Source organism: Protopterus annectens, chromosome 8.part1 (genome assembly GCF_019279795.1).
Source record: "Protopterus annectens isolate FY-2018-M chromosome 8.part1, PAN1.0, whole genome shotgun sequence".
NCBI classification, from domain to species: domain Eukaryota; kingdom Metazoa; phylum Chordata; order Ceratodontiformes; family Protopteridae; genus Protopterus; species Protopterus annectens.
Window position 1 is genome coordinate 497,627,252 of NC_056742.1, and position 13,899 is coordinate 497,641,150.

The following is a 13,899-nucleotide window of genomic DNA, read 5'->3' on the forward strand; positions in this document are numbered from 1 at the left end:
AGGTGAGTGTACTATAGTTACGGACCTTAGGGTTAGGGTTTGGGTTAAGGTAAGTGGATAGATAGTAGTGTATGTACGGTTTAGTGTAGGGTTAGAAGTAGGATTTTAAGTGTATATGTGTGGATTACTTTTTTGGTGTGCTTGTGTTGTATGTGTGTTTCTCGGATTAGCGAATTTTTTCCCCCTGGGAAAAAATTTGCTGTTCTGAGCTTTAGATTATATCACATTTCAACATTCGAAGTTTGAGCTTATAGTGTTTGATGTTTTGGGATTTTGATTATGTGATATACACCCCAGAGGGAATATACCATGGGTATCCTTGACTATGAAATTTTAAGTTGTTATAAAGATTTAAATATCTGAATGTATACAGTTTCTTATTTAGATATTTAAGAGGAGACCTTACTCTTGTATATAGGGCATTTACAGACAGCTACCTTTTTGAATGGCTAGGGTTATTAAGGAGTAGTTGAGAATCATCGGGCAACCTGTGTAGGAGATTATATAAGAATGATTGATGTACATACTGGTTTTCAGAGTGATTAGCTGATGTCTGGAATAAACTAGTGAATTGTACTAAAACAAGCACTAGTTTACGTTTTAAGATCAACTTAGACACTTAAAATGGAGATGACTGTTTTGATAAATTTGCAGGTTAGAAAGGCATTATGTATGTACAGTACACCCTTTCAGTGGCTGATTCCTTCTCTTCAGTTTTGCTAGTTTTTTCCATGCTCTGTAACACTTTCAGGTTGCACTCTTTTACTATGTATCACTTGTAGGCTGCTCTGCCATTGGTACATGCAGACATATTTCTTTAAATGGCCTAAGTTCTTCCTCTCTCTGTACCTTCAGCCAAATGTTTGTACCTTTATGGCTTTTGAAGATTATATAATGATCTTTGTTGGATTCATACAAATGAATGAACAGTTTTCCATATTAAGCAGAGGTGCATTTGATGGTATATTCACTTGCTGACACTCTTCCACACACTGATAAAATGGTCTGTAAAAAGGATTGTCATCTTCCTCTTGCCTCCATAAACTGTTACATTTAGGAGAGTCTGTTCCTATTATGATATTACGTGTTAAACTGGAGAGTACAGGAACATGATGAACTATACTTCAAGCACTGTTTCATATCTACATGAACATAGACTAATGCTACTGCTTTTTGTAAGGGTATACTTTTTCCATACATACTGTACCTTTATAAGTATAACCACACTCTCTGATTCTAGGCGGTACTTGCAGCTCCCTACAACTAAAACATTATACATAATTAGTTATCCAATAACACAATACATAAAGCTAACTCAACCATTGTGTCAGAAATCTTATCACATTCCCTAAGATCAACATGATTGGTAGTGTTCTTTTCACAGGCCACAGTTTTTACAGGTAGAACAGTGCTATTATTACTAGTACAAAATCTAGTTATGGGCTCCCCTTTTTCCATATTTAAAAAAGACTATGTCTACAACTGATACTTTCTGTTTGTTACCAGAATTTGGCATAGATTTTGCGATACATTTAGACCATTTCGTTTTAAACATAGTTTCACTGTAAAATAATCTCTCCACAAATACAGCACAATTTTGAGCTCCCTTAGGTTAATTTTAAAATACCTACTTTATTAAAATGGCAGATGCAGCCCTTTTTAAGCTCATCACTGGCAAACATTTTTGTCATTTTACTTTTAATATGTTAAACATAAGGATCTTACCATAATTTAACTACCCACTTTAAATCACAAATTAAAATGTACTGTTTTGTTAGGAGAAATGTCCAGCTGTGAAACCTTTGAGTTTGAGTCTCAGAACTTACACCAGTTCCAGCTAACAGTGTTTTTTTAACTTTATTATAGTCCTGATAGTCCCTCCCATGTGCTTGGACTTCATTAAGGGCTGATCTTTCAACTAGGCTGAGTGGATTCTAGCCCATTCACTCCAATTTCATCCCACCTGGTGGGCATACTGTTTAAAAGCCATGAGGTATCTCACAAGGTCTTCTTTCTTGGTTATCTGCTTAAAAGGTGGAACTATATTTAGCTTTGCCATGGACTTAGCAATCACCACCCTCTGCTTTGTTGTACCAACAAGAGTCTGAAGTTGGTGTATGGACATCATCTTGGCACAGGGTCAAATACAGACGTACCCCACAAATAATCTTCCAACCCACTCCAGAAGACTGTTGTCAATATAACTGGAAGAAAATTTTGCTTAGCTAGTAATATTTCACTCAGCAAAAGATATAACTCATAATCCTTTTCAGTGTGGAAACAATGTGACAAATAATCTGCATTCTCCACCAATGTGGTATAAAATAAGGAAAGTAGAGGCTACCAGCTGATAAAATAATGAAGGGTTATTAAACAGAAGAAAACACTGGTGCAGACACCTCCTTATAGTACAGATGGAACAACAAAAGCTATATAAAGAACATTTCTGTCAGTCCTACAAAAACAGTCTCTCACATCAGTTTTAATACAAAGATGCTTTCACCCAGCTTCCTTCTACTTAATTTCTAATTGAAAATGTTCACATATCCTCTGCCTATTCTGCCTCTTTTGCTGCAGCAATTCCCGTGAAATGCTGTTTGAAGCACAAACTGTACTTGCATTCAGAAGCCAACGTCTCTGACTAAAAGGGACATAGCCCTCCTTTTATGCACAGTTATAACTGTTCATTAACAACACATCCTTTGGGAAGCCTCTCTAGCTAAAATAAAAATGCAGTTGCCTTTCATAAGAAACTATACTATTTACACTATTCACAACAATTTTCTGTTGACATCATTATTTACATTACATCACTTCTGTTTTAAAACATTTTGACACATTGTAAAGGAAGAACATCTACAATATGTTACAATATAGACAGTTTAGTGTAGTCAGTCAACCATACATACAGTGACAAGAATGCAGTATTTAACTGTGGCCCCTGAAACTATGAGACAGAGATCTTTCCACTAAGCCAGTATACTTTCCATTGAATTAGTGATCCTACATTGGAGTACACACCACATCCATACAACTGGAAGGATTAGACCATCAGTTGGAGAGCACATTTTTTAAACCTCATAGTTTCACATAAAATCATAACTGTGTGTGAAAATATGGTTTCAGCATCCACTAGCAACCAGTGACATTCACAAAAAATGGGAAACTGATGGGTAGTTAGAGTTTCCCAGAAAGTTCACTGACGTTTAGAACCTTAAATGAATCTCCAGGGTTATGGGAGGTGCCCTGTAATAGGTGAATTTGTGTAGTGTGATTTGTAGCTCAGTAGCTTCAGTGTAGGAATTTGTCTTGAGATGACATGATCTCTGATAAGTATGGACATTGTACCACAGTTGCCAATGGGTATGAAGGCAAGGTAAGGGCTAAACTCAGGTATAGTGTGGGGGGGGGGGGGCGGTGTTCAGGACATTTACATTGTGTTTCAGTGATTACATATATATGGATGCATTTCAAACTGCAGGAATGTGTGTGTGTGTGTGTGTGTGTGTGTGTGTGTGTGTGTGTGTGTGTGTGTGTGTGTGTGTGTGTGTGTGTGTGTGCACATCTGTTTTTGTGTGTCTATGTTTGAATTTGTGTATGTTTGAAAGTATATGCAATTTGTTATTCATTTATATTGCATTGCAACTAGGGACATGACTTCCTCCTCCCTGGTCCTCTCTGAAATTGGGCTCTCCTCTAGTAGAGACAACCCAGTAAACAAAACGTAAATGAATAATTCTACACAGCGTCTTCTCTGTCTGTGGAATAAGTTGACAAAATCTGCATATCTGAAAAATGTAAAGAAGAACATAGTAAAAGCAAGATAAAACCGTACAAGTATTAGTTACTATTTGGACAGTATAAACTGCAACAGTTTATGTAAGTGCTGTCATCTCTCACATCCTTAGCTGGGATGCCTGTCACAGTAAGATATTTAGCGATGTATGCTACAATTCTTGGTAGCACATTAGATGAATCATTTAGTACTAAGAACATAAAAGTTTTCATAACATGAGCTAAAGGTAGTAAGCTCTGTCATACAGAGGATGAAATGTGTGCATGTGCACTACAGCAAAGAAAGTTAAAGAAAACTATATACATATATATATATATATATATATATATATATATATATATATATATATATATATGTGTGTGTGTGTGTGTGTATATACATAAACACATATACATATATACATAAACATATACATGTACATACACACATACACAATACATATCTACATATATATAAATATACATATGCATATACATCTATGGGTTCCCTTCACAAGCTCAAAGTTTCAAAACCATAAGCTTGAACCTTTGAAACTTTAAACGTTTTGAATGGAGATCACTGTACAGTGAGGAAAGGGAAATGTACCATTTGCCTCACTGTAGAGGAATCTTGGAATTGGTATATTTATTTAGCAGGGGGTGTAGAGGGGTGCAGGGGCTTGCCCCCCTGCAAAAATGTAAAACAGAAATTTTGTTTTTATTTTTTATTACAATTTCAAACGTTTCAAAACTTCAATCTTATGGTCTCCATTTGCAGTTCAAAGTTTTGAAATGTTAAGCTTGTGCAGTAGATCCACGTCTACACATATACATATACATATACACCTATGCATATACATGTACATATACAGATATACATATACATTTTTCAAAGTTAACACTGGTAAATGACTCCCTAGATTCAGTGGAAGTGGGTGTACTTCAAAAAAGAAGTGAAAATTACTAGAAGAGGGTGAAATCAGAAAAGAATCAGGAGACGAAGTCACTGAAAGCATAGCAGAGTAGTTTGCTAGAACTGTAAAGCTTGAGATGTATTTACAGAACTTAAAGTATACAGCCACACTGTTACACTTACCTTGTACACCACAGCATGTGGTACCTCCAGTGTTGTGTCATGTTCACACTCATATACTTACCTTGTACTCCACTGCATGTGGACCCTCTAGTGTCATGTCATGTTCATACCCAGATACTTACCTTGTACATCATGGCATGTGGTGCCTCCAGTGTCGTGTCATGTTCACACTCATATACTTACATTTTACACCACAGCATGTGGTACTTCCAGTGTCGTGTCAGGTTCACACTCATATACTTACCTTGTACACCACAGCATGTGATACCTCCAGTGTCATGTCAGGTTCACACTCGTATACTTACCTTGCACAACATGGCATGTGGTACCTCCAGTGTCATGTTCACATTCGTATATTTACCTTATACACCACTGCATGTGGTACCTCCAGTGTCATGTCATGTTCACACATATATACTTACCTTGTACACCACAGCATGTGGTACCTCCAATATTGTGTTATGTTCACAATAGCATACTTACCTTGTATACCACAGCATGTGGTACTTCCAGTGCCATGTTGTGTTCACACTTGCATACTTACCTTGTACATCACAGTATGTGGTACCTCCAGTTTCATATCATGTTCACACTTGCATGCTTACCTTGTACACCACGGTATGTGGTACCTCCAGTGTCATGTCATGTTTACACTCATATACTTGCCTTGTACAACACAGCATGTGGTACCTCCAGTGTCATGTCATGTTCAGACTCATACTTACCTTGTACACCACAGCATGTGGTACATCCAGTGTTATGTCATGTTCATACTCGTATACTTACCATGTACACCATGGAATGTGGTACCTCCAGTGTCATGTCATGTTCATACTTGCATACTTACCTTGTACACCACAATATGTGGTACCTCCAGTGTCGTGTTATGTTCACACTCTGCTTACCTTGTACACCATGGTATGTGGCACCTCCAGTGTCATGTCATGTTCACACTCATATACTTACCTTGTACACCACAGCATGTTGTGCCTCCATTGTCATGTCATGTTTACACTAGTATACTTACCTTGTACACCATAGCATGTTGCACCTCCAGTGTTGTGTCATGTTCACACTTGTATAGTTACCTTGTACACCACAGCATGTGGTACCTCCAGTGTTGTGCTGTGTTCACACTTGTATACTTACCTTGTACACCACAGCATGTGGTACCTCCAGTGTCATGTCATGTTCAGACTCATATACTTATCTTGTACACCGCAGCATGTGGCAAATCCAGTGTTATGTCATGTTCACACTCGTATACTTACTTTGTACACCACGGCATGTAGTACCGCCAGTGTCATGTCATGTTCAAAGTATACTTATCTTGTATACCACAGCATGTGGTACCTACAGTGTTGTGTCGTGTTCACACTTACATACTTACCTTGTACACCATAGTATGTGGTACCTCCAGTGCCATGTTATGTTCACACTATGCTTACCTTGAACACTATGGTATGTGGTACCTCCAGTGTCATGTCATGTTCACACTCAAATGCTTACCTTGTACACCACAGCATGTGGTACCTCCAGTGTTGTGTCATGTTGAAAATCGTACATTTACCTTTTACACCACAGCATGTGGTACCTCCAGTGTCATGTCATGTTCACACGCATATACCTACCTTGTACACCACAGCATGTGGTACCTCCAATGTCATGTTATGTTCACACTAGTATACTTACCTTGTATACCACAGCTTGTGGTACTTCCAGTGCCATGTTGTCTTCACACTCGCATACTTACCTTGTACATCACAGTATGTGGTACCTCCAGTGTCATATCATGTTCACACGTGCATAATTACCTTGTACACCATATTATGCGGTACCTCCAGTGTCATGTCATGTTTACACTCATATACTTGTCTTGTACAACACAGCATGTGGTACCTCCAGTGTCGTGTCATGTTTACACTAGTATACTTACCTTGTACACCATAGCATGCGGTACCTCCAGTGTTGTGCTGTGGTCACACTTGTATACTTATCGTGTACACCACAGCATGTGGTATCTCCAGTGTCATGTCATGTTCAGACTTATATACTTACCTTGTATACCACAGCATGTGGTACATCCAGTGTTATGTCATGTTCACACTCGTATACTTACCTTATACACCATGGCATGTGGTACCTCCAGTGTCATGTTGTGTTCACATTAGTATACTTATCTTGTATACCACAGCATGTGGTACCTCCAATGTCGTGTCGTGTTCACACTTGCATACTTACCTTGTACATCACAGTATGTGGTACCTCCAGTGTCGTGTTATGTTCACACTCTGCTTACCTTGTACACCATGGTATGCGCTACCTCCAGTGTCATATCATGTTCACACTCATATACTTACCTTCTACACCACAGCATGTGGTACCTCCAGTGTTGTGTCATGCTCAAACTCATATGCTTACTTTGTACACCACATCATGTGATGCATCCAGTGGTGTGTCATATTCACACTTGTATAGTTACCTTGTACATCACATCATGTGGTACCTCCAGTGTCATGTCATATTCACACTCATATACTTACATTTTACACTACAGCATGTGGTACCTCCAGTGTCATGTCATGTTCAGACTTATATACTTACCTTGTATACCACAGCATGTGGTACATCCAGTGTTATGTCATGTTCACACTCGTATACTTACCTTATACACCATGGCATGTGGTACCTCCAGTGTCATGTTGTGTTCACATTAGTATACTTATCTTGTATACCACAGCATGTGGTACCTCCAATGTCGTGTCCTGTTCACACTTGCATACTTACCTTGTACATCACAGTATGTGGTACCTCCAGTGTCGTGTTATGTTCACACTCTGCTTACCTTGTACACCATGGTATGTGCTACCTCCAGTGTCATATCATGTTCACACTCATATACTTACCTTCTACACCACAGCATGTGGTACCTCCAGTGTTGTGTCATGCTCAAACTCATATGCTTACTTTGTACACCACATCATGTGATGCCTCCAGTGTTGTGTCATATTCACACTTGTATAGTTACCTTGTACATCACATCATGTGGTACCTCCAATGTCATGTCATGTTCACACTCATATACTTACATTTTACACCACAGCATGTGGTACCTCCAATGTCATGTCAGGTTCACACTCATATACTTACCTTGTACACCACAGCATGTGATACCTCCAGTGTCATGTCATGTTCACACTCGTATACTTACCTTGCACACAGTGGCATGTGGTACCACCAGTGTCATGCCATGTTCACAGTCATATATTTACCTTGTACACCACTGCATGTGGTACCTCCAGTGTCATGTCATGTCCACACGCATATACTTACCTTGTACACCACAGCATGTGGTACCTCCAATGTTGTGCTATGTTCACACTAGTATACTTACCTTGTATACCATAGCATGTGGTACTTCCAGTGCCATGTTGTGTTCACACTCGTATACTTATCTTGTACACCATGGCATGTGGTACATCCAGTGTTATGTCATGTTCACATTAGTATACTTATCTTGTACACCACAGCATGTGGTACCTCTAGTGTCGTGTCATGTTCACACTCGTATACTTACCTTGTACACCACAGTATGTGGTACCTCCAGTGTCATGGTATGTTCACACTCTGCTTACCTTGTACACCATGGTATGTGGTACCTCCAGTGTCATGTCATGTTCACACTTGTATACTTATCTTGTACACGACAGCATGTGGTACCTCTAGTGTCGTGTCGTGTTGACACTCTTATACTTATCTTGTACACCACAGCATGTGGTACCTCTAGTGTTGTTTTGCACTTACATGATATTCATGCCTGTTTTTAGGCATGATCCTTAAAATAAAATCCTTCATAAACTCTTAATTTTCTGAAATTCAAAGTTAATCGAACCCCCGGTGATGTTGGTTGAGTGAATATGTGTGGATGTGCATCTATTGCCTTTATTAGGCATTAATAGGTATGCTACATGGTATGCACTGTGCCCATTTATTAAACTCTATGGACACACCAAATATAAGCCCTCATATGATGTTAGTTAGAAATTCAGTAGAATTATGTGGGTTGGTACTTTATAAAGAAATCAAGGAAAATTTTTATGAAGAAACTGTCCACATAATAATTCCATTTCATTTACTATAGTACTTTGAGAATGTTTATAATATAAAACAAATGTGTACCTGACTGTGCCCACATATCCTACTGTACTATGTTCACCTGTATGTATCCTACTATACTATGTTCACCTGTATGTATCCTGCTATACTATGGTCACCTGTATGTATCCTGCTGTACTATGGTCACCTGTATGTATCCTACTGTACTATGTTCACCTGTATGTATCCTACTGTACTATGTTCACCTGTATGTATCCTGCTATACTATGGTCACCTGTATGTATCCTACTATACTATGTTCACCTGTATGTATCTCACTATACTATGTTCAACTGTATGTATCCTACTGTACTATGTTCACCTGTATGTATCCTACTATACTATGTTCAGCAGTATGTATCCTACTATACTATGTTCACCTGTATGTACCTTACTATACTATGTTCAGCTGTATGTATCCTACTGTACTATGTTCACCTGTATGTATCCTACTATACTATGTTACGTAAGAAACTTTCTTACACTGTGAAGGACAACAGTGAGGAAAAGAAAAGGCAAACACTACTAAAAAACTCCTGTTGTCCACCACGGCAGTAAAACTTAATAATAAAATCAAAACTTTAATAAAAAAGAATATAACATAAAACAAGCAATCCTCAGTCTTCCGATAAGCGCTTTCGGCAAATATGCCTTCCTCAGATAGTATAAAAAGGACTGTTCAGCTTTTGTACTTATAAGGCATCACAGTCATTCATCTGTGACACACCCTTGTTGCAAACCAAAAGGAGGCCAGCTAGCAAAGAGGTAAAATTTCCTTCATTATAATTAAAGGCGCAGTACTTCTTTTACTATGAGATTGAATATGAGAAAACTAGTAGCTATGTATGTGAATACATTATATGAATGAAGCAACATTCAAGTAAGCTTGCTGATCATATTCCTTCTATTCCTAAACGCAGGTTTTAATGGCACAATGGTATTCAAGCCTGGTGATCTGTTCGCTCTTAAATTAATTATCTAGCATGTTTCCCTTAACTCTGTGCGATTATGAACATCGCCTCCTTTTGTGGTCTGACAGACTGCCTCTATGGCCTTAAATACAAAGTGATGAGAAGGATACTGTACTATATGGGCTGCTAAGGCATTATTGGGATCTTTCTGTTTGATGTCCCTTAAATGTCTAAGGATACGTTCCTTTAGACATTGATCTGTTTTGCCAACATAGAAAACACTATATTGGCAGCATGTCGCTAAGTATATAATGTGGGAACTAGTACAATCAGCATAAACATTAAAATTGTACTGTTGCCTGGAGTATGGATGTACAAAAGTAATGGAGCTGTCAGTGGAGTTGCAAGCTTTGCATCTCAGGCATTTGAAAGTGCCCTTTCTATTAGAATTGGGCCTATTTCTTTCAAAACCATCTTTGTTGCAAATGAAACATTTCAAATTCTTCTTTTTCTTATATAGGAATCTGGGCTGTTCACCTACGATGTCTCTTATTTTGTCATCAGTTGTCAATACTGGCCAAAACTTCCTAATAACTTCACATACTTGTTTATTGTCAGCAGTGTATGTTAACAAACATTTAAGTTGCTGTGATTGAGTTTTAATATCCAGACTCTCATGATGACTCGATGTAGGTTCAGAGAAGTAGGGACGTCCCTTTCCTCTCCTTAATTCCTGTAGATCATGCTTCAGTCTTAAATCCTTTCTTTTATAAGATCCTTTACTTAAATGTGTCTCAATATTTCTCTGTTCTGCTACAAAGTCTTCATTCTCAGTACATAATCTTGAAGTTCTTAAGATCTGATTCTCAAAGATGTTATCAAAGATATGTCCCGGGTGCATACTCCCCCTATGCAGATAATGATTTCTCCAGGTTTCTTTTTTATAAATTCCTGTACTGATACTGTATCAGGGTGTAGATGGATCTTTACATCCAGAAATTCTATGGTCTCCGAAGAATGTTTGACCACAAACTCTAGAAAATCTGTGCTTGTCGTTGATGAAGTTAACAAAAAGGTCCAATTGTGTAGAGCTGCCTCTCCAAAGGATAAAGACATCATCCACAAAATGACCGTAGTACACTAGATATTGTTTCCAGGTACTAGGTAACAGTTCATTGTGTTCCCACTCAGCCGGAACCAAATTGGAGTAACTATTTGCGCACGGGGTGCCCATAGCCACACCTCATGTCTGCAAATAGAAAGAGTCCCCATACATAAAGATGTTATTTTCCAATACGAGTTCCAACAAGGAACATATTGGTTCTGCTTCCATACTGTTCCTTGCTAAGAAAGATCTTATTGCCTGTAGACCATAGTCATTCGGAATCACCGTAAACAAACTCTTGATGTCCATTGTCACTAGTAGCAAATCTTCATATTTTTTAAGACCCTTGGTAACTAAAAAGAGTTTTTCCAGAAAGTCTCCTGAATCCTTCAATACAGTTCCTGCTAGTGGCAGGGCCTTCTTATGTTCACCAGTATGTATCCTACTGTACTATGTTCACCTGTATGTATCCTACTGTACTATGTTCACCTGTATGTATACTATACTATACTATACTATGTTCACCTGTATGTATCCTACTATATTATGTTCACCTGTATGTAACTCTTTGTGATACAAAATGTACTCAGTTGTTTGGTAACTTGTATTTATTATGTGGAGTTTTTTCCCCGGGCCTCCACTGAAAAAGAACCTGTGTCCAGTCGGACTTTCACAGCAATCAAATGTAAAATAAACTAAAATGTTGTTGTCTTTCGGCTTTTCCCAGTTAGGGGTCGCCACAGCGGAACTCCGATCTGATAATGATTGGCAGTAGATTTTCACAAATGCTGAGGTGCCAGCTCGACGTTCAACCTTCAACGAAGGCACACCCTTTAATAAGTAAATAATAATATAGTGGAAATGTATTGCAGCACGTATGTGACTAAGTCACATGATGTATACAAAAAATGCGACACTTCATTTTAAGGGTGTGGCACTACATAAATCAGAGGAACTCCTATGTGTGGGAGTTGTGTATAAAGCACTGAATGGGCTATTTTCTTTGAATACAAAGGACTGTGGCCTTTTCATCAGGTGTGTAGTAATGATATTGTAAAATAGTAATTTTTCACTTTTGAGCAGATGACAAAATAAATACAATGAGTCTTAGGTTTATAATATTTAAATTAGATTTTTTTTTGGGAACAGAAAACCTTTGCAGTTATTCTCTTCCATGGTTTTCATTTCTCTATCTACAGATAACAAGATGTTTTATATCAATGCAAAATTATATGGAAGGCAGTGTGGATATGAATTAAGCAACTGATGGTTGTGAAATCAGTGTCTACATACCTTAATAATTAATATACTTTTCTTTTTCTGTCCTTCCAGGTAACCCGTCTGCTACTGGTTCTGGTACCCTGGTTCTGGTGCTACAAGATGTAAATGACAATGCACCTGACCTAGAAAATCGTGTCTTTGAAATCTGCAATGAAAATCCAATTTCAGCTTCACTGGCTATCACAGACAGAGACCTGCCTCCACACACATCGCCTTTTACAGCCACACTTGTCATGAATTCTGACAAAAACTGGACAGCAGAGAGGCAAGGTAAAACTGAAATGCTTATCAGCAGAAACTGTTTATTTATTATTTGTTAGCATTTGTTTACTGGGAAACTCCACTGGACCAAGCAGAGCCCATTTTCAGTGGAGGCTGAGGGAGAAAAACTCCACAAGAAACACAAAATAGAATATATAGAACATCACAGATTAACTACATAACAGAGGGAGGAAACAAATTCTTAAACAGTAGTACAATTAGAATATCACAACACAATCGATACAGACTTAACTAATTACAATATAGTACAACTATAGTTGACCTATCAGTATTGGAAACTATAAAATGCTGATATACATACTGTTGATTCAACTGAAGTGATGTAAATGTCAAACTAAGTCAAGATGGCTGTACTACAAAGTTGACAAGCTATGCAGTAACTGCAAAGGCATAGAATTTTAGTTTTCTTCCCACAAGTTCCCCAGTATATTTCAAAATGGTGAGCCGTCTTTCAGTGACAGCCACATAAACAAACTACAAGAAGTTTTGGGGATCATTGCATTGAATCCCTTAGTCAACTGTAAGTTCTTTTGTAGAGACAGACAGAGTATGTGCATGTGAGGGTTGAGTGTATGCGCATGTAAGGGTTGAGTGTATGCATGCATGCACAAGTCTGTAAAATGGCCTTTGGTTTTGTTTACATTGCTGTATCAGATCAACATTAATATTGTCATCCCTCTACACAAAGGTGGAGCGTCCACTGACTCAGGCAGTTATAGGCCCATCAGCCTAACTAGCCTGATCTGCAAGGCCATGGAACGCATTATCATGGACCTTATAAACAAGGGCATTGTCAGCTTCCAAACACTTGACCCACACCGTTTGGTTTTGTCAAAAGGAAGTTATGCCTGTTACACTTAGTAGACTCTTTCAAAACAGTCACCAAAGCCATGGACGAGGGGGAGACAGTGCACACCACCTACCTTAACCTCGCCAAAGCCTTTGACACTATTCCTCACTTGGGCATAATAGATAAACTCTGCCAGCTAGGCATCAACCCATATATTACTAGATGGTTAGCTAAATGGCTCACTGATAGAACATACTCAGTCAAAATAGGGGAAGCCACATCTAGTAGTAGACACATAACAAGTGGTGTACCCCAAGGATTGGTCTTGGGACCTCTACTGTTTGGAATATACTTTTCTGAGGTGCAAGCCAAAACCAGTGGTCTGTGACTGATCAAGTTTGCAGATGTCTGCAAGCTGGCCGCTGTCATCAATTCCCCTAGTGATGTGAACATCCTCCAAGAGGGCCTTGCCCAAAGTAATGACTGGTGCCAGCAGCATGGCCTC

The 13,899-nt window shown here is 38.5% G+C and overlaps 1 protein-coding gene across 1 annotated transcript in view; it reads left to right on the plus strand.

Moving 5' to 3' along the window:
- Nucleotides 1–13,899, plus strand: part of LOC122810419 (B-cadherin-like) — a 766,834-nt gene that overhangs the window by 577,541 nt on the left and 175,394 nt on the right. Inside the window, exon 12 of the mRNA XM_044082031.1 lies at nucleotides 12,374–12,592. Within this exon, the coding sequence (XP_043937966.1) occupies nucleotides 12,374–12,592 (219 nt within the window). The remainder of the gene's footprint in view (nucleotides 1–12,373; nucleotides 12,593–13,899) is intronic.